This window comes from Coturnix japonica, chromosome 11, assembly GCF_054131305.1.
Source record: "Coturnix japonica strain WE chromosome 11, WE-NBRP24, whole genome shotgun sequence".
Classification (NCBI taxonomy): Eukaryota; Metazoa; Chordata; class Aves; order Galliformes; family Phasianidae; genus Coturnix; species Coturnix japonica.
Window position 1 is genome coordinate 13,620,233 of NC_140673.1, and position 21,493 is coordinate 13,641,725.

The window sequence follows — 21,493 nt, forward strand, 5'->3', positions numbered from 1 at the left end:
TCAGGTGGGGAATAATTCTTGTACAAATCCTCTTTCCATACAAACAGCCCTGGTAATAAAGAATGTGGAAAAATAGGGCAAAGATAAGAGATTTAAACATAATGAGCCAGATTGCCCCGCACGCCGCAGCTGCTTTGTACCGAGCTGTACGTCGGCTTTGTGTTGTCGGAGGGATGCCGTGCAAAATGCGCTTCTAACCGCGCTCAAAGGGCTGGTTCCCTTTTTGTTCCTCACTGCGGGCACTGCAGCGCTCACCCAAAGGCTGTGAGCTGTCCTGGCGGCCCGTGGGTGCCAGAAGAACCGCACAGGACGGCAGCTGTGCCCCATCAGATGAGGCAAAAGTAAAAACTGCGAGTGATTTAAGCGTAATTTAAACCTGGTCGACCAACGAGAAAATACCGCCCCGTGCTTCTGTGTGCTGCTCATCAGGAACGTTTTATTTCGGAATGGATGTAACGTGTAATTTCTGGGCTCATCTCGCCGTCGGTACGTGCCCGGCAGCTCCCGAGCCGCAGCCCAGGGCGCCGCGGAGCCCCCGTTTTCCTCGGCCCGTCCTTTTCCTTTCCCCACGGGGAGCTCCGCTTTCTCTAACGCGGAGCGGCCCCGCTTCGGCAGCCCCCGGCCCACACGTGGTAGGCATTACCGGCCACGCCGCGGCTCTCGGTGGCGGCGGATTCCTTCCCGTTGACGTCTCCCGACCCCTCCGCTCTCATCCCGCTCCCCCCCGAGCGGCGCCCGCCCGCGGCGCGTCGTTGTCGGGGCGGTCCCGGCGCCCCCTCCCCGTCCGTCCCGGGAGGGGCTCCGTCACCTCGCTCCGCGATTGGCGCTCGGGCGGCTCCAACGGCCGCGGGGCCGGGCCGCGAGGGAGGGACTAGAACTTTCCGCGGCCGCGGGCGGACTCTCGCCTCAACCCGCCGCAGCGAGCGCCCGCCGCCAGCGCCCCGAGGCAGCGGGGAGACCGCGGAACATGACCCACTTCAACAAGGGGCCCTCTTACGGGCTGTCCGCCGAGGTCAAGAACAAGGTACGGCCGGTACAAGGCGAGCCCGCCTTTGTCCGGGACTTTGTCCGGGACGATGCGCGACCGCGCGGGGAGCTCGGCTGCAGCGGGCGGGGCCCGACAACCCGCGGTACGGCCGGGGGGGCCGCTCACCGCCGCCACCGGGACGGCGCCGCTCTCGGGGCGTCGCTCGGAGCGCGGCGGAACGTCGGCGGGGCCGAGCCGCGACGCGAACGGAACGGCCGCATCGGATCCCCGGGCACTGAGGCGGAGCCCCGCGTCCCGGCCCGAGGAACGAACCCAAGCCGGGCCGGGGGCAGCGGGCGGTGGGCGCCGCCGAGCCGTGCCGAGCCGCAGGGCCGGGCCGCCCCCCGCGCCGCGCATTCCATCCGCATGACATCATGGGCACGGGCGGTGCGGCCAATCGGCGGCACGGCGCACACTGCGCGCATTGTCTGCCCGCCGCCACGCCCCGACCGCGGGGCACAAAGGCGCGGGGGGGGCGGCCGCGGTTTGTCCGCGATGGGTCCGGAACGTCGGACGGTCCGAACGCGCGTCCCGGGCAGCGCCGCCGTTTAAAAAGCAGAAGCGCCCGTGGGCAGCCCGGGATGAGCTGAGCTGTGCTGTGCTGAGCTGTGCCGTGCTGTGCCGTGCTGTGCTGTGCTGTGTGTCTGCTCCAGGCAGGAGCCCTCAGCGTGATGCTCTAACTGTGCATCTCCCACATGGCGTCAGGCCTCGGCGGCTCCCTGACCTCGCTCTGCTCGTGGCTGAGTCAAAGGGGGAGGAGAGCAGAAAGTACCACCTGCGGTATCAGAATCAATGTGCGGAGTGCCCAGCTGGCCGTGCTGAGGCCGTTCCCAGTGCAACACTGGGCTGTGCCCACACAGCAGGGTGGACAGCGCAGAGAGACAGCGAGGTGTGCAATTCTGCCCCTGACTTGGGAAGGATGGAAATGCTGTTCTGCTTTGAAAACAAATTGACAGAATCACGTAGGCCTAACAGCAGTGCCTGTAGGAAGACAGGGTGAGAAGTTCTTTGTCCTTCCTTGCAGTTTCTTATTGCCAGCAGCTCCCGTAGGGCCTCCTAAGAAGGGTTCCTGGAGCGTGATGCTGATGGAAGACTCAAAGCCACCACACCAATAGAAGGGCCTCGTGCTTCACCCTGTGGGGTGTCTGCTGTGGGTGTCAGCTGCAGGCTTTCACTGCTCCCCTCAGTGTAGGTGGAGGGAGGGAGGCTCTGTGGGCAGAGCTGCTGGTGTGCAGGCTTCTTCAATGCTGGAAACATCAGTGCAGAACAGCCACAACAAGTTGTTCACGCACATGAATTCATCTCTTAAAAAACAATCCGGAAGAAAATAGCTTTGAACTTTGAGAATGTTGTTTTTACCATAACAAATCACATTTCAAAACATTACAATACAAACAGATCCACCGCATCCCTCCTTGCTGGAATTGCATAGCTCTGTGCCTGGCTGTGTTGTTTCTCTCAGTCCAGAGCACTAGACATGAACAGCTCTTTAAAGACCAGAAGTTCCTTTTTTCAGCTCCTGTAGTGCCATAAATCAAACACTGGAGGAAGGACATCCATTTTCCAGCTCCTGGTGGACCCAGGAGCACAGTGGACACTGCCCATGTCAGATGCCCATGTCAGAAGCGTTTGGTGCCAGCCCCAGCAGTTTCCCCTGCAGAAGGCAGATGTTCTGATAGCTGGGCTGAGCAGAAAGCTGACTTGGTTTTAGTTTACACCCCAGATTCCATCTTCAAGCCCTTGCTCAGTTTGGTGTTGAGCTTTTTTACATACTCTTTTTTTCCCTCTTGATGCTCCACCCCTCTGTTGTTTTTCTCTTTACCTGGGCTGACTCCAGGTGCCTGCTCCTCCTTCCTTCCCCTCCACCCATCCATGGGATCTGTGCTGGGTGCCCGCCAGGAGGAAGCTGTCTGCAGGAGTGGGCAGAGCAGGGCGAACCCTTTGAAGTTGATTCCTTGTTTACCTGAGATCACAGAGGAGACTTGATCCCAAACAAATATCAGCAAGGAGCCTTTTAAGCTGATTTAAATTGATAGTAGTAGCAATAAATAGTTTTTTTTTTTCCTAAGAAACGAGGCAGTGTCTGCAGCACCCCATGGTCAGCGTAGCTTGAGATGATAGCAGTATAAGTAGAGCTGCAGGCTGCTGTTGCAGTAGCTGCTTACAGCTAACGTACAGTGGAGGTGAGGGGGTTGGCAGAAGGTCTGGACTCACTTCCAGTGGCAATGGGGAGGGAGGTGGCAGAAGGTTCAGTGGCATTGTCCTGCTGGGTAGGGCTGGGAGCAAACAGCAATGGGCTGGAGTGGAGTTGCTCAGCTGCTTCCTCCCACTCTGCCCTTCCTGTCAGCACACAGCAGGGCACTGCCCATCTGTGCCCTCCTCTCACCTCCTGGTACTGCCTGCTCCATCACTGCTTGTGTGTGAGGGAAGATGGGCAGAGTAAGGTGTGTGTGGAGTTAAACCTTTGCCTGGCAATTGGCTGTCTCTGACTCTGGTCTCCATCAGTCCTTCTGCACTGTCACCTTCAGGAAACCAGCCCAGGTCAGGACTGCTTCCAGCATGTTTGATGACCAGAGTAGCTGGAAGGAGTCATTGCAGCAGTGCTGGAGGAGAAAGGGACAGCCTGGTAACTGGAGGCCAGCAGGCAGGGGAACGCTGGGAACAAAATGCCATCCTGCTCCCCTTCTCACGGCAAACAGAAGCTGTCTGGTATAGAGCAATGTCTGTGCTCCGTGAGACCAGCCAGGCCTAGGTGCAGGACTGTGTTCTTTCTGAAACTGCTGAGGAGAAAATTATTATGGTGTTTTATTTGCTCTAGGACAAATAAAACCACATTTTTTTTCTTTGTCCAGGAGTTCACATTTTTACAGATATTTAACCGGGAACCAAGTTCAGATGGTTATACCTTTCAGGTTCTTTACGTCAGTGATTCATAGAATCATGGAGTCATAGAATAGCCTGGGTTGAGAAGGACCTCAAAGATCATTTAGTTTCAACCTCCTTGCCATGTGCAGGGTCGCCAAGCACTAGTCCATGCTGCCCAGAGCCACATTCAGCCTGGTTTTGAATGCCTGCAGGGGTGGGGCATCCACAGCCTCCTTGGGATTCAGTGGCAGCTAGGTGACATGCTGAGTGTTGTTGGCCTGCAAGGTCCTCTCCTTCCTCTTCATAGCCTTCCTTTCAACATAGAAATAATACCATTTTCCTTCTTAAAAGTAGCCTTTAAAACAAACTGTTTCAACTGCACACTTATTTTTCCCCTTCCATGCTTTGTATTTGCTGTTTTCCTTTAGGAAACCTCCAGGTTTGCTCACAGAGTTTCTTTTAGAAACCTTCTATAAGCGTATTTGCTGCTGCTGAAGTGATTTTCTACTCACATTATCTAGAATGACATAATAAAAGTGAAGGATAAGGCAATAATGAGGATCAGGGCGATGAGCACTTAGCTGTCAGAGCACAGGTGGTGATAACAGACCATAGGGTTTCTGCATTGCCATTCTCGTATGGAACAGTCTGACTTTTATTTTAAATAATAGCTTTAATGTACAAGTTCTGAATTAAATGCAGGTGTTTAGTTTAAAATAAAATCAGACTCTATGACCTTTATATATTATATATGTTTTCACAGTTTGTCACCTGGAGAGTAAATGAAAAATCCAGTTTTTTGATGCAAACTCTCTGAAATACTTCAATAGAAATAAATATGCTGAGAATGAGGAAGCAGCAAAAGGGCTTTAAGGGATCAGACACCAAACTCCATTTTGTTCCAGTTAATTCATGGATTCTGATAGTTGCTTCTAGGTCTTGAAGTGACTATTTACTAGTTAGCTATTGGTCTCCCCATGTGTAGGACTGCAGTGTTTCTCTTTGTGCCCAGTCTCTGCATGTTTTTCCAAAGAACTGTGAAAATTTTCCAGCTGCCTTCAGGCTTTAGTAACAGCTCTGCCCTTCAAATTCACTACTCAGAACTTTCTTTTTCTATTGGTTTTCTTCCAGAAATCTTAGAGTGCTAATCTTAAGCATCTCTGGTTTTGTTGGTTTTTTTTTAATATCTGTTCACAAACCTCCTTCATAATTATGATGTACAAAGATAAAAGGAACACTGAACGTTTCCATGATAGCTTTAGAGAAGAAATCTGTAAACCAGAGACATCGAAAGCACTTGAAGTAAGAAGAGAACGGCACTTAATGGCATGGTTTTGATAACAAAGTCAACACGAAAGTGTTTACCATCCATAGCTGTTCCATGGCTGTTAGGTACCACTTAAAATACATGACAGTATTCTTCTTTCACTTCCAAGTCACATGTTTGCCCCTTTCTGGACAGAAACCCTCATGTATCTGAGCATCCTGGGAGTGCAGAGTTCTCACACCAATCACGGTTTTAAAGAATGAAGGTCTTCTGGCAGTTGGGAGTCTTCACTGTGCTCACACTATTCATTTGCACCCTTTGCTGTCTGTCTGTGGCTCTGTCTCCTCATGTCTGACCCACTGGCTGTTCCCCTACTCACTGGCTCAGACAGGGCTGCTCTCCTGAGCACATGTCAAGTGAAGGTTTCTCACAGCAGTATTAACACTGACACAGCAGTAAGCAGGCCTGCTAACAGGCACAAACCAACAGCGGTGACACCTGTGTAGCTGATGGTCAGTCTGTACTTAGTCTCTTTGATAGCAGAAGACATGTCTTGCCATGGAAGCATTTCCCTTGCCAGCTGACAGGGATGTGGGCACCTGCCACCCAGCATCTGGTCTCTGCCCCCCAAGCTGCCCTGCATGTGGTATTGCTGCTGGCTCTGCAAACAGGCCAGCCTCATGACAGCCAGCAGTGATTGCTGTAAATGATGACATAAGGGTCATTTTCTTCTTCTCAGTGGTGTAAGTCCCCAGTGATCCTTGGCATGTCATCATCATGTTGACAGTTGTCTCTTGAAGCCCTGAGATGTTTTACAGCTTGCCTGGAACAGTCTCAAGCAGGAGCTCTTGAGCCATAAGCCTGGTATCGCTGTTGAGTGTAAAGCCCCACGCCATGGCTGTGATTTCGCAAGTAAAGCCCCACGCCACGGCTGTGATTTCACAAGCACGTCTTGGCCTACCACATCATTGCAGGGAGGAAGGCGATGACTGGCAGCACACAGCCAGGGTCCAGCTCCTGAGCAGCGGGGCTGAGGTGGAACCAGGCAGGCTGCAGGAAACATCGGTGGGGATTCTCACTGGGAGATCGTGTCCTGCTGAAGCTCAGTCAGTGCTTTGGCTGTGCCTTCAGTGTCACAGCTCTGTTCATTTATAGAATGAATTACAGCAACCTTATTTCTGCTGGATCCATCAACTTCTTAGTACAGCATCTATTAGCAGTAGAAAAATACAACGCTTGCTGTGGTTAATGTTTAAATTCTGCATCCTTCTACAGCCAGAACAGCCCTGAGGACAGCAAATCAAATCTGCATGGAGTCATGGTGATTAAATGGGATTAGCAGTCTCAGAAAATGGAAAACTTTAAGTTGCATTTGAGCAACATGTGCTCGTTTAATACGTACAAATGATTTTGGTTTCTTTTTGTGTGGTTTCAGAGTTAGTTTGAAATTTGGAGAGAGGGACCCTGTTATATTCCCCGTGCTCAGTCAGTACCGCATGGAGGCAGATGGACGCGTGCATGCGTTGTTTCAGGACAATGGCACATCAGTGAGTTTTTTCACCTAGCCTCCCTCTCTAAGAATATTAATTCAGAGGCTTTTTCTTGAGATATGATTTGCCTTGGAGAGTAAAGGATAGAAACTTCTCTGTGTTCAGAGCTGCTGGCTTCTGTAGCTGTGTAACACCATATACACTGTGCATCTGACACATCCTTTTAAGGAAAACTTTTTAGAGATTCCCATCCCCTACGGAATGGTACAGGAAAGGCCTTCAGTAAAAATGGGCCCAAGGCCAGGACACGTAGGGCAATTTGAAACAGATTTTTTCTAAGTGAGATCATGTGAAAATCCTTCTTTCCTCTGTAAGAGGGACTCTTTCGCTTAAAAATGCTTTTCGTAACTCTTTGATTCTAAACAACTGTTAACTGTATGGCTCTATCCAGCAGCAGCGTTCTCTTCTGGTAAATACTTCTGGTTTTGCAGCATTGCCTCAGCAATGTATGTTGTCTCCATTTAGCTGGATTGAATTACTCAATGTTCTTCCTCAGCAGTTGTGACTTCCTTCAGGTAGGCAGTTCTGGGCTCTTATTTTCTTAAAATGAACAAACAGGTAAACACCAAACTCTGCCAACCTCTTGTTAGTTCTTGGAGCAGTGCTGAGTTGAGTAGCTATGGGCAGACCTAACGACAGCTCCCTGCTGCCTTTATAAAGCCTTCTCTCCCCTGAGGCAGACACTGTTCTGGCATCTCCTTGCCTGTTTTCTTGCTGTTCTGAAAGGATTTCATGAGGGTGGGATCTGAGCTGCTGTGCTGAGGGCTGCAGGAGCACAGTGTGATTCCAGACTTACCTCCTCAGCTCACCCAGCTTGGATAGGGCTCCTATGAAAGCTTCGCATGGCTTCCCTGCTAACAAAGATCTCTCTTGCTACATTGTTTTCCTGTCAATATTTCCACTGCTACAGCCTCCTATTTACAGACAGACAGTTTGAATTTATTCTTGGTTATGCCTGAATGAGACTAACTTCCTTGAAAAGTACTTTCCTGTTGTCTCTGATCAGTTGACTGAACACTAGAAGTCTTGCAAGCAAGAGCCGAGGTGCAGAAGACAAATGGATGCAGGCAGCATTTGCTTGCTCCCAGCTGCTTGACCAGAGGCAGCTCTGCCCTAATGGTGAGTGAGAAGCCCTGCAGAGCCCTCCCTGCAGCAGCACAGGGCAGCATTGCCCTGCACTGTGCTCCTGAATTAACTGCAGTTAAACTGCAGCTTATGTTGTCATAACCCAGAGTTCTGGATGCTGTGTATATGTGCATCCTTCCCACCCCCAGCAGCACTAACTACTGATATCCTGTGGCAGTGAAGAGGTTGTATGACCTGTGCCAGTCACTTTGGGCAAGAGGAGTTAGCAGGAAGCTCCCAGTGACAGTGACAGTTAAATACAATCTGTTACATGGTCAGTGAGGATCAGTAACTGCCTGGTTTTGGTGCAAAATCTCTCTGCTCGTGGTAGGTTTACATCAGTTGGCCAGAAGGAAACTGCAGAAATAAGTCAAGGGATGTGTTTTGCTTGTGCAGATAAGTCTGTAGGTATTTTCATAAGGCTTCAGCTTCTGTAAAACCGTAGTCTTTAACTTTTTAAAGCTTCTTCGTATAGTAGTCATGCATTTTGCGTGATTAATTACGTATGTATCTAGACTAATCTTCATTTGTATTCTTAGCTGATTCCAACCTTTTTATGCCGTGTTCTGTATGTATGATGTGAGAAGAGATGGATTTGGATAGAGATGCAAATTTGGTTAGATGCCAGAAGAGTAAGTAAAGCAAAGGAATTAAAATAAGTGTACTTGGGGTAGTTTTCTTTACAAAATAAAGAATTTCCATTTAAGATTATTTCTGTCTCTAGAGAAGTAAATGAGCCATTTCAGGGCAGCGTTTCCAGGCTGTCACCTGCTGGGATCTTTGTCCCAGCACAGACAGTAGAGAAACACATATTTTCCTGATGAATATTTGTTGTGGGTGCCTCAGTGAGCCCACTCAGAAGCACCCTGAGGCTGCCTGGACCTAAACTTCAGCAGCCTGACAGCACCCACACAGTTGTTGTTGCTGTTACTGATAGTGTGCTGTGCTCTGATTTATGTTGTATCACAGGTCAGTAATATTGGGCAGGACTCTCAAAAGCAAGGAGGATCTGCTCTCAAGAAGTTACAGGCTTTATACATTGTGCGGGATCAGTGCTGCTCTAGCTGAGAGGAAACTTTATATTCTTAGGCTTTTTGTGTAATGACTGTGCAGTGATTTCATAAAATCATAGGGTCACCAAGGGTGGATAGACCTCCAAAACCATCCAGTCCAACTATCCACCTCCCACCACCATTTCCCCGCTACACCACGTCTCTTAGTACAACATCTGAATGTTTCTTCAACACTGGAAATTTTTCCTAATATCCATCCTGCACCTACCCATTATTTCAAATTATCTCAGATAATGGGCAGTGATTATTACTCAGAGTTTCTTTGCAGGACACGATTTAAGTATTCAGCACTATATAAATAACGCAACGCAAAGGGACTCCGTATCAAGAAGAATGCGTGCTGACAGGAGCAGATGTTGCTGCAGTTGGAAGCGGAGCTGACTGCTAAGGAGCCACGGAGACCTGTGACTGTGACAAGAAAAGATAACATGAATGTGAGGAAAAACTGTGAAAACAAATGAGACTGGGAGAGCTGCAGAAGTCCCAACAACACAGAACAACTGGGAACCAGTTCAGTCTGAGGGCAGGCACAAATCTAAGTTGTTAGAGCAGTTGGAGGGAAGATGTGGGAACATCCTGACTGGTCTGTGAGCAGGCACAAAGTCCTACTGCACAGCTGTGGAGCAGAACCATCTGCTGCTCTGGCAACAAACAAGCCCTGCGTGCCCACAGGTGCCTTGGGCAGGAGAGGAATGGAAACTGCGTGGCATGGCTTGCTTTTAATTCTCAGAGCTTAAGCTGCTGCACGTGTAAGTAATGCCAGGGAATTTGGATTAATTCTCACCCATCTCTCTTTTAAAGATTGTTCTGATCTACAGAGAAAACGGTGAAATGTTGCTGAGTTATCAACTATGCTACAAACAACAAAAAATGACCGTTTAATATTAAGCAAAATGGATACAGCTGTAAAAAAAATCCTTTTCTTCAGGTGCTTCCTGGTCCCTGGAGCACAGTGTGCCACATGTGCCACATGCTGGCCGTGTAACCCCTGCAGTGCGGGCATGCAGCCTGCGGCATAAGGGAGAGCTTCAGAAGCACTACCAGCTGTTGTAAGGTGATAGGTGACTTTAAAAGCTTTATCCTTTATAACTGCTTTCTAATTACTGAGTTGTGTGTTTGTTAGCCTCAGTGACTTGTAAAACCTACACAGTGTGTTTAAACTTCATCTTGAAAAAGTGTTACAGTATTTTTCCAGAGTAGCAGCAAGATAGCTGAACTCTTCAACTGGAGATTTGGCACAGGTGTCGCTTTTAATGTACAGTGTGTACTGTGTAATTTGGAAAAGATTAGTATGAAAGGACAACTGAAAGTCCATATGAGATCATTTATGGTGTGAAATACTGGCTAACATCTCTCCAACTCAGCACGCTACGGCACACTGAGCAACTCTAATGATCTGCCTGTGGCCCTTGAACTTTGAAACAAAGGCAAAGTTACCTTCGCAAGGAATCCATACACTTGACAAATAAGTCTTGTATTAAGTTTGGGGAAGGGTCTGTGTGCTTTAAGAGGAGTCCTACCTGCACAACACAAGATGGGAAGATCAGAGTTCCAAGAATCCTGAATTCTCTGTTTGCCAAAATAAACATTACGAGAAGGCAGGGGTAGTATCAAGTGCTGCAAGAAGCGTCAGTGTAAGATATCACCAAGGAATATTTCATCCCACATCTAAGGAATTGTGAAGTCTGTGGAGGAATCAGGTTTTACTCAAGGACTCAGGCCTAATGTGGATATTGGCATAAATATACACGTATCAGATTGCTTAGCATTGTCTGTGTGTGACATTCAGAGATGAAACTTGGCATTGGAAACAGGAATTGCCTAGTAAAAGGCAGGAAGGACCGACTTAGTGGTGCCCTAAGTTCTAAAGCCAGTCCTGCTCCTCCCCTCCTTCCACTCCACAAAGGAAAAAACAAATCTAGGCAACAAAAGCCAAAAGACTTCCACCTGTAAGACTGAAGCGCATGAGTTTTAGGTAGTAAAGTGCTTACTTTAATCTATCTGTAATAAAAGGTGGCAGGAGAAGAGATTTTAGTTTAATTCCATACTGCACTAGTAAATCTGGGTTTTGCTTGTTCCTCTGCATCACTGATGAGGCAGTCTTCTGTCCTGGCTCTACAGGGCAGACACTATAGCAGCAGAAGCACATAAGCATCTGCAACAGCTTTGGTAAATTACAATTTATATTCTTAATACAACTTTAATGTATTATTGAATGTATGTGAAGCTCAGGAAAAAGTCAAAGGTAGTGTCTGTGATCTCATCTGGTGCAAAAGAGTCAAGCTCGGAATGTTCTCATAAAGCATGCAGAAATTGTCCAAATTTCAACCTCCCATCCCAACAATTCAGACACAGTGGGAGTGTTTTGTAGAGATGTAACTGAAGCATTTTGTACAGCTTGAGTTGAAAACAAGTGGGTAATTTTTAATTCATTTTGCACATTAAGTGAAGACAGTCCAAAAAGCATTGAGCCATTTTTCTGCAGCCTCTTCTTGTGACTTACAGTAGCAAGGTAACATATGTTAGTCTTCCAAAGGCTACCTGTTCTGAAACTATGACATTTCCACTTAAAATTAATGCAGAATCCTTGTCTTTCTGTTAATTGCCCAATTTTACATAGCTTTTTCTGTACTGAAACAGAAGCCAACTCTTCACACTACAGACTGGCCTAGCAGTCAGGGGCTTGTTAGCTGGCAAGTGACACCACTTCTTCCCACAACCATGGAGCACTTCTGGCTTTGACCACTTGTATAGACTTTAGTCTCAGAGAGATTTCTGTCAACTACATCTGTACCTCAGAAACATCTACAAGAGCAACAGCATTTATAGCCTTATGCATCCTTCAAGATTTCTCAGAACCAAATAAGGAAATTTACAGTTGGCATCCTGCTATCTGGTCTTAAACCACATTTAAAATGTTTATGTCCACTGCAACAATTTGGTCTTTTCTACGGGGTTCTGATACAGCAGCTTTTTCCAATGGCACTGATGAATTCTTTGAAATGAGCTGCTCAGCTTCCACTTTCATTTCACTAAAAGTGTTTTCTTTTGTGGACATACAAGATTTAAGTATCTGCCATGAAAGTTCAGCATTGGAAAAGATCAAATGATGGCATGTTGAATAGCAGTAATGGAAAAAGCCACAATATTTCATTTATAACAAAGCTTCCAACTTTCCCCTCACAGATAGCAATCAAAGAAATGCTGGAATAACTGATAGATACATGGAAAATATGAAGCATTCCCTAGTTTAATGTTACATAACTTCTAACTGTGTCACTGGGAGTAAAACAGAGCTAAAAACCCAAAGCAAGCAGAACTCCTCCCCTCTGGTAGCACTGACCCAGCGCCTGCCCAGCTTAACTTATCCCTTCTTCATGCTTAGCCTGAACTCTAAATTTCCACGTCTTTTATCTTTTCAGATACATTAAGTATAATGCACAAAACCTGCCATGACATCATTGCCTGCCTGTTAAAGACACCAAAGCCTTTGCCATGTTAAAGTCAAACTGCACCATACTGAAGACAATGCAGAAAACACGCAGACTTAATTGTAATACTTTGGGTGCCAAAAATGCAAGTTTCCTCATGTGGTTTTTCCCCCTATCTGTAGATAAGCGCAGTAGTGATACCCCCAGGATACTTTAAAACCTCTTGAAAACCTGAGGACTTAAATGAGTGTAAAGTATTCCAACAAAGCAAATATATTCCAAGAGACAGGATGAAATTCCATCAAATCCTTTCCAAGTAGCTTAAGCAGTGGGGGTAGTTATTTAGTATTCATCTCATTTGTAATCTCAAATATGGAATGCACTTGATATTAAATGAGGAAAATTTTTGCCATTTTTTGCCTTCATATACTTGCAAAGACAACCACAAATGCATAAGTGCTGGTGGGACGCACTGGTTGACTGCCATGTTCATTTATTGTGAACTGAGGGCAGGAGGAGATGAGTGATCTTTAAAGTGTGTCCCTTGGCATCACCACCGATTTACTTTTCTGCAACATCAGTTTTATGCACTGGTTATTTCCTTACTTATAAAGAGGAAAAGAAGGCAAGTTCAGTTGCAGGATGGCTAAACTATCACTTAGCATTGTCTTTAAGCTAAAGCGAAACAAATCGCCTGAATGTTCAGCTAGTGTTTCATAACATGTTCAGCTAACGTTCATAACATTTCTAACTGTAACTAAAGAACAGAGGAAGAGACTTGCTCCGGCCCCTCTCTGAACTGTGTGCATGTTAGAACTGCGATCTTAACGTGGCACAAACTGTCTCCATCCACACAGCCAGCCCCAACCGCCTGCTCTCTGCCAACTGGAATATCAGAACGTACCACACTCTGACCTTCACACAGGTTCTTTTTTTTCCTCAACTTGCCTGCATTTGTGCCTGTAACTTCAGATTTTATCTGCACCCTTTAATAAGGCCTCTGTAGATTCTTCTTCAGTGTGGAATAACAATATGATACTATGTTTTAGACTTTGAGGACCTTTTTCCTTTGCCCAAAATACTTCAAAAAAGAAACAAAACCCTCGGTTAGGCTCAGGACTGCAGCTCTTGTGTGAGTTTGGCAGAACTCGAGTAACTTGTTCAGATGTTACTGGGAAGACAGATTCAAGATTCAGGGTGCGATCACACACGTTGTGCTTCCATAGGAAACAAAAATAACCATGAAAATAGTTTGTGAGCTGACTGCCAGGTTAGGAAGGAGAAGGACAATAACCAGCTTCCTCATGGCCATTTTCAAGGGAATGAATCTTTCTGACTGGGGCCCCTTGCAAAAGGAGCTGCCCATTCCATACTGTTATTACGGTCACTAAAAACACAGTAGTGCTGCTTCTGGCACTAAACTGAAGGGCAAGAGGACTGTCTTCTTCTAAAAACAAAAGTGGACACAGATATGGTGGATTTCCCTGTGGAGCTGTGAACTTAACAGTTAACTTTTCTAGTGCATTTCTCGCCTTTTAATTTCAGAAAGATTTTTTAAAAAAGAAAAAACAAAAAAGAAAAAACATCACTTTCCTTACACTAGGCAGTATTTATTACTCGAGTTTTCTTCTTCTATGTGAGAAAAGGGAGAGCCGGAGGATGTCAGACCACCACTGGCCTAAGCACCGAGCTACTCAGAGCTATTACAGAATGCGGCACAGTTCTATGCAGTGATCAATAAGGGAATTATCCTGACCTGTAACTTAGGCACCACTGCACCACAGCGGCAAACAGTTCAAGGAAAATAAATGAATTATTTCTCACATCAATTTCTGATGTAAAGCCAGAGGTGCAGGAATTTTCCATTCCCTTACAAGAAAGCAGAGAATGGCATACTGTGTGATTTCTAGTGTGGTCAGTTTGGAGTTGGGGATAGTAATGCTAGCCAAGATGTAGTAATTGCCTCAATCCAACTAATCCATGTGGGTTGGAACTGACATCTCCTGCAGTAAAAAATGGTTGCTGATACCTGGCTTTTCTGGGCCCAAGTCTAAGACAGTCTGCATCAAGCTTGAAACTTCAGATCTGCGCGTGATTGGGTTTAGCCAAGTTTCCCAGGAGGAACTAAGTGGGGGCCAGCAGGGCTGTCAGTAAGGAGCAGTGCAGGTGCTGCTCAGCCTTGGCAGAGCAGTTCGCTCATCCCCAGCCTTGCTTGCTGTGCAGGGTGGGACAGGCTGTATTGCACACAGAGAAGCTTTGCCAACCTCTGCACCAGTGGAGATTAGTTGTGTCATAAAATCATGTGCTTGGATAATTTGTTCTGTTTGCACAAAAAGGGGCAAGTTATGTAGGACTAAGATTGCCTCCAGTGATGTGAACCTTTTTTTCTAACTTGCCCACGTTGGGAGCATCGCAGAAGTAATGGCTTTAAACCAAAGCAAGTTTGAGCTGCTTTTCAGCATCCTTTGGGTGGGGCAGGGAACAAAGGGCAGAGCTGGGCTTGGCCCCTGCTGTGTGTGCTGCTTCCCACTGACTTGCAGCACATGCAGCACCAACTGACACACTGAGTGTTAGGGTCTGAGCATCTGGAAAGGGAGTTTTTAAGAGTCACCTTGCTGACAACTCTTGGCCTCTGTTTGATGCTTTGAATTCCAAAGACTGTTGCAGGTTTTCTCGGTAACATAACAGTGCTTTGCAACAACTTTGCAATTAATACAGGAGATCACTGCTTGTTCCATCTGAGTCTTGCAGCAAACCCAAACAAAAGAGATACATTAGGGATCCTGACTCTTAAATTGAAGAAAAACAACAAACCAACAAAAAAAGCCACACACAACCCCCCAAGTCCCCAGGAAGAGAACTGCTGGCGTTGTGGTGACAGGGAAAACCTAACAATCCATCTCCATTAGTCATAATCTAGCTAAAGCAGAAAATCCACTATAATCTTCTTGTAAATAACATCAGATCTATTATGTACAAGTTCCCATCTGGAAATCTGTATTGGAGCAGTAGTGCTGATGGTTTGGAAATCTGCAGTTTTTATTTTCATAACCTGCTGTTTCAGTTGTTACTTGCTGCTGCAGTGCAGCTTCTGTGTAAAATGCATCTTCAGAAATGTTGTTATCCCTCAGCAGCTGTCTATAGTTGTAGCAAATCTTACAGTAGGGAGAGCTGCTCAAGTGCTTCAAAGGAGTATTTACAAATAAACATTTAATAAAGCCATAAACATTACAGTAAAAGGAACAAAAGCACCTGTACTGTGATACCAGAAATACAGTACTGGACAGACACTAGAACATACGCTCTGAAACACTTTGGAAGGAGTTGCAGTTTTTTCTTGTGAAGTAACTTTGTGACTGCTTGTGTTACAGATTGCCCTGAAGTATGACCCCCAGATAGAAGAAGACCTGCGTAACTGGATAGAAGAGGTTACAGGCCTGAGCATTGGTGCAAACTTTCAGCTGGGACTGAAAGACGGCATCATCTTATGCGAGTAAGCATTTATCAAGTAACCTTATTTCAGCAGTTTTCTACATTTGCAGAATGCAGATAGACTTTCTGAAAAGTCCCCTTCAAACACATTAACAATGGGAGTCAAAGGTAGCTGATGGTAGGGTGGGAGACAGAAATCATGGAGAGGAGTCAGAATTTAACTCAAATGTCCTTCATATTTCTGCAAAGATTTCTAAATATTTCTGAATGTAACTATGAAGCTCTTTTTTATAAAAATGAAATGGCACACAACAATTCTAACAATTCTTGTGACTTGTCTGTTCGAGGTCTCGGACCGAGGTCTGGGCCAGGCACTCTGTATACATAAAAAACCTAACCATTCTGATTAAACTAATGCAACTAACAAACTATAACTGAAAATAGTATATAATGCCTGCAGAGATGGTATAAGGATGAGATATATTGTTTAAGCATTTCCCTTTTTTTCACCTCCCTAGGCTTATAAATAAGCTGCAGCCAGGATCAGTGAAGAAAATTAATCAATCAAAACTAAATTGGCACCAGGTAAAACAAAAAACCAACCCAAAACTATACCTCTAACCCCTCCGACCTCAAAACAGTTCTTTTCCATTAACAAATTTCCTGTGAATATCTATGCTTTAAATCCTGATAGCATCAAGTTTTGCATATGTGTAACAAGATAAATGCACTACAGTTAAGTGAGGTTACTGTGTACGTGAACATCATTTAATAGAAAGCAATTCTAACAGCTAAGATGGCTCACAAATGGCAGCTGACTATAAATGTTTAGTAGTAATGCTTTAGCTAACAAATGAAGTTTCAGGTGGAAGAAGAACATAGAGCCATATAGCAAGGTCTTTTTCAAGTTTAAAGAAAATACAACAAAATCAAAACAAACAACCAAACAAGAACACCTAACTAACAACAATTAAATACACCAGCTATTGGACTTCAGTACACCCAGAGTTGATCGTTATGGGTAGTTTATCTTGCACTTTTTTTTCTTCTTTAAATCCCCACATAACTATTAAAAACAATGTGCCTTTAGAACATGTATCAAAAGGGTTTTTGCCTTTGCTGTTATTGAGCCTAACTTACTGCTACTGTGTTAGTCTCTTGTTTTTACTGTCATTGAACACTAAACACAGTGGAGGACTTTAATATCTCTCATGACTCCAGAAAGAAAGGTGAGATTATCCTTACTTGCACACTCCCCATTATTTTCCAGTTTCTACAGCATACAGTGCTAGGAAAACCCAAAAGCTTGCCTGAATTTATCCAAGTAGGTGAGCAAGACAGTGCCTTCAGACTAGAGGAAATGCTCTTACTACCCACTAAACTATGTTTTTAATCATCTTACAATCAATTCGTGAAGCTCTGAATTAGGGTTTCTCTTGGAATGAACACAGTTGAGTTTTATCATCAGATCACCCCTCTAATAAATACTGATGGAGAGATGCTGAATAGACAAACTCAGTCTGATTTCTGAAGTCCACATTAAAACTAACAAAAGTAATCTCAGACTCTTCAGTAGTTACTCTTAACCATGCCAACTGAGCTGTTCCATTCCCGCAAGGCAAATAATGTGTAAAAAAAAAAGCAAAACAAAGCCAATACCAAGAAGCTCCATTTTAAACTATTTACTTAGTTTTCAAAATGAAACACTGAATAGAAAACTGGCTTTTTTGTTTCTGTTTAGCTGGAGAACATTGGGAATTTTATCAAAGCGATCCAAGTGTATGGCATGAAGCCACATGATATTTTTGAAGCCAATGATCTTTTTGAAAATGGAAATATGACTCAAGTACAGACTACTCTCGTGGCACTGGCAGGTCTGGTAAGTATTTGTACCTCTGGCACTGGCAGAAGTCCAGCATATCAAGAAGGGGTATTGTGAGTCTGAGAAACTGCAGAAGTTGCTCTTAAGATGGTAGCTGTGCCCTACCTCGTTCCTTGAGTAAAGGCTTGGAGTTAAGAGTTAGGATTTCTGACCTGCACTAGGGAGGCTCACAAGGGAACATTAATCCCTGCAGATTATCCTTCTCACTCTGACAAAGATACTTAGGTAGCTTCAGAGCGCACATTCAAATAGTGACAGAAATGGTACTCTCCTCCCACCCCTGACACAGTTTCTCATGAGATAATCCTGCTTGTGGCATCACTTGAAAGCCCAGCAATAGGCACAAAGGTAGCCTGTCCAACAGCCTAGGTCACCATACAGACTGTAAAGGAAGTATTCCAGTCACACACTGCTTAATACTGAATACTCTATTTTCCTTCTCCCTAAATAGGCAAAAACCAAAGGTTTTCATACTACAATTGATATTGGTGTCAAATATGCTGAGAAACAAGCACGAAGTTTTGATGCAGGAAAACTAAAAGCTGGTCAAAGTGTAATTGGCCTACAGGTAAGTATGAAATTCTTGTTTGCACTTACATTTGAAAACAGCTTTGTTTTGATTAACAGGGATATTTTTAATGGGGAAAAAAAAAAAAAAAAAGACAACGAAAAAAAACCCAACCAAACACGGCACTGTTACAATATATTCTCATCATGGAAGGAGGTGTGATGTTTTAATTCCTGTAAGTAGTTGATTGGCTTTATATGCTCATGTGACTATCTGTGTTTTTGTGTTTGTTTTAAACCTGCAGTAAGAGCAATAAGGAGGAAAAAATTAGCTAATATTAGCAATATCATCTTGGTCTGTTATGATGGCTTTAAAAGTAGGCTGAACAAAATTGTACAGTTCCTGTGGCAGACAAGTTCTGGCCGTGACATTGAATCTGTACTGCCCAAGGTAGAAGCTGATGACTGTATTTTTATACACACACACACCTCTATTTCTTACTGCATATGCAGTAGTTGGGCAAATGCCAATCACTGAAATGCCTTGGGATAACCATTACTTTTCCTTTTGACGTTCACTATGAAGAAGTGGTAACTTATTAAAAGCAGTGATCAAGCTAGATGAGAAAAAACACAGCAATTACTTCTTCTGTCAGCCATCCCAACTAGCAACTGTACTTGTTTCCTTACACTGTCTTGCTGTACAGATAAATCACTTTTTCTGTCCACCTTTTCCTTCTCCCAATAAAGATGGGCACCAATAAGTGTGCCAGCCAGGCAGGCATGACTGCTTATGGAACTAGAAGACACCTCTACGATCCAAAAATGCAAACTGATAAGCCATTTGACCAGACAACAATCAGCTTACAGATGGGCACTAACAAAGGAGCCAGTCAGGTAAGGAGGACTATGCGTGACATTTCCAGAACAGATTCAGCACTCAGCCTGGGCAAGTGAGGAAAGTGCAGCAGCAGTGTCTTGCTGACAACAGCAAGAAAGTACAATTCAGCTGTACTTCTATGCAGTCATTGAAGAACTTAAATTTCTCATAATTAACTGGTATGTTCTGTGCTGGCAATTTTCAAGCATAAAAATGACGTGGTACTTTTAGAATTTCCATCTGGCTGCGTTGTGTCAGAAGAAAACCACAGCTTTGTTTCCAGTACTAACCAAACACAGAAATCACATCTTGGGCACCACCTCAAAGTATTTTCATTCTAAAGAGGGAAATTAAATTGACCTTTCTGTAGGGTCATTTTATTAGCGAACACTTGCTGCTGTTCAGTTGTGCTTGGATTTGTAGTTTCTAGCACTTCCAGTGAGTTTTACAACTTGTAATAATAAACCTTATAATCACAGCTCCTGACCTTACTGAACCTCTACAATCCTGTTTTACCAGGCTGGTATGCTGGCACCAGGTACCAGAAGAGACATCTATGATCAGAAGCACATACTGCAACCTGTGGATAACTCAACTATTTCATTACAAATGGGCACCAACAAAGTAGCTTCACAGAAGGGAATGAGTGTGTATGGGCTTGGACGGCAAGTGTATGACCCCAAGTACTGTGCTGCACCAACAGAACCCGTCATTCATAATGGCAGCCAAGGAACAGGAACTAATGGGTCAGAAATCAGCGATAGTGATTATCAGGCAGAATACCCAGATGACTATCACGGAGAGTACCAAGATGACTATCAAAGAGATTACCATGGTCAGTACAGTGACCAAGGCATTGATTACTAGAATTGCATCTGAAGTTCAGTATTAGTCCATTATTTTATTCAGTAAGAACGAAACTAGCCTTGTGGAATTGTTACCTGTCTTTCCTACAGACTATACTTAATGTACCTAAAGAAATACTGCCTTACATACATTCCTCTTTTCTTTCTCTGCCCTTTCCCTGTCTAGTTGCCTTTAGTGCTGTAACAGTTGTAGTCTACAGCATAACCAATAACTGCATATGAAGTAAAAAGGAATACTGTGAAAGGGGGAGTGCTCTTGTACAGCCAGGTCTTCTAATAAGGAGCTATGCATTTTTACAATCTACTTAAGTAGGTTTTTACGTACCACATTAAGCCTTCATTTTACATATTTGCAGCTTTTCTGTTTTCCAGATGAAATCAAAGAATTTAATGCTCAAAGTTAAATGTGGTCTTTGCCAATTAAGTCTAAGACATCACATGAGTGATTTAAATCTCATTACTATGTTTTTAAGGCATTGTTTGCTAATGGTAAGTCCTGCATTAGATGTGTGCATTTGTGATTTCATATTCATTCCATTATCCACACTGACCAAACTCTTAGAAATAGTTGTCTTACTAAAAAGGGAGCTTGTACAAAGTCTTGAGCCAACGGAGGTCCCATGTCTGATGGTGCATTTACCTTTTATTGTGCCATAATATATCCATGTAGAAATGCTTTTTCTTCCTTGAACTGTATTTATTGCCACACTTCTCAAACTGATCCCAGTGTATTTTTATAAATAAATATTTTTTCTTAAAGGTATGTAGAAGACCCTGTCTCATTTGTTACGCTACCACTGTTAAAGAGGCAGCATAGAAATTACTCCCAAATCACCACCATCATTGCCTGTCTTTAAGGTTAATGTAGAACTGCTGTCTGTTGCAATCCAAGTTCTTTCTTTTCCGCAGGATTTAATCTAACAGCCTAGTAAAAATCTCCTGGGAGTGAGTGACAGTGACTTAACAAGAAAGGAATGTAGCTCCTTCATAGCAGAGTTCACTTCCCCTCTACGTGACTGTGAGATTATGACTAGAGATCCTTCAAAGCTCACAAAATCCCTGCCCTTTTCTCAAGGCAAATGAGGAACTACAGATATTTAACACTGCCTCTCCCTTGGCCTATAACCTTCATACAATCACTGGGAGAATTCAGAAGACAGAGTATGTAATGAGATACCCAGATCTGCATTTCTGCTGGTCTGTGGTCTGAGTTCATTAGATACTAATAGCAGAACTTTACTCCTAAATGGGAAACACTTTCTTTCTTGCCAGAGTGCAGCAAGGCTGTACTAATTCACCCAGGTTCCTTGCAACAGGAGGAAAAAAAAATAGGGGGAAAAAAAAAACCAACAAACTGCTGGAGGGGGGAAGTGCTGTGACTGGATAGAAGATACCTTACAGTTATTTGTTGTGTATTTTAAAGTTATTATATTGATATAAAATGTTTCATGGCTGCAAGTAGTTTGGGTAAAGGCAGGATCTCTTCTGAAAGCCTGAACAATGCCTTCCTACTCCTCCTGAAACCAAAACATACTCAGAACTGCTTGCATGCATTTTTTGTGTATGTATCTGAAAGGAGGCACAAAAT

At 44.5% G+C, this 21,493-nt stretch overlaps 1 protein-coding gene across 1 annotated transcript; it reads left to right on the top strand.

Annotated features, from left to right (window-relative positions):
• Window positions 1–865: 865 nt before the first annotated feature.
• On the top strand, window positions 866–20,668 carry CNN3 (calponin 3). The gene is made up of 7 exons (XM_015870296.2): window positions 866–1,024; window positions 15,710–15,831; window positions 16,289–16,355; window positions 17,512–17,649; window positions 18,104–18,220; window positions 18,910–19,056; window positions 19,559–20,668. The coding sequence occupies exons 1-7, from the start codon at window positions 968–970 to the stop codon at window positions 19,904–19,906; spliced, it is 996 nt and encodes a 331-aa protein (XP_015725782.2). The 5' UTR covers window positions 866–967; the 3' UTR covers window positions 19,907–20,668.
• The last annotated feature ends 825 nt before the right edge of the window (window positions 20,669–21,493 follow it).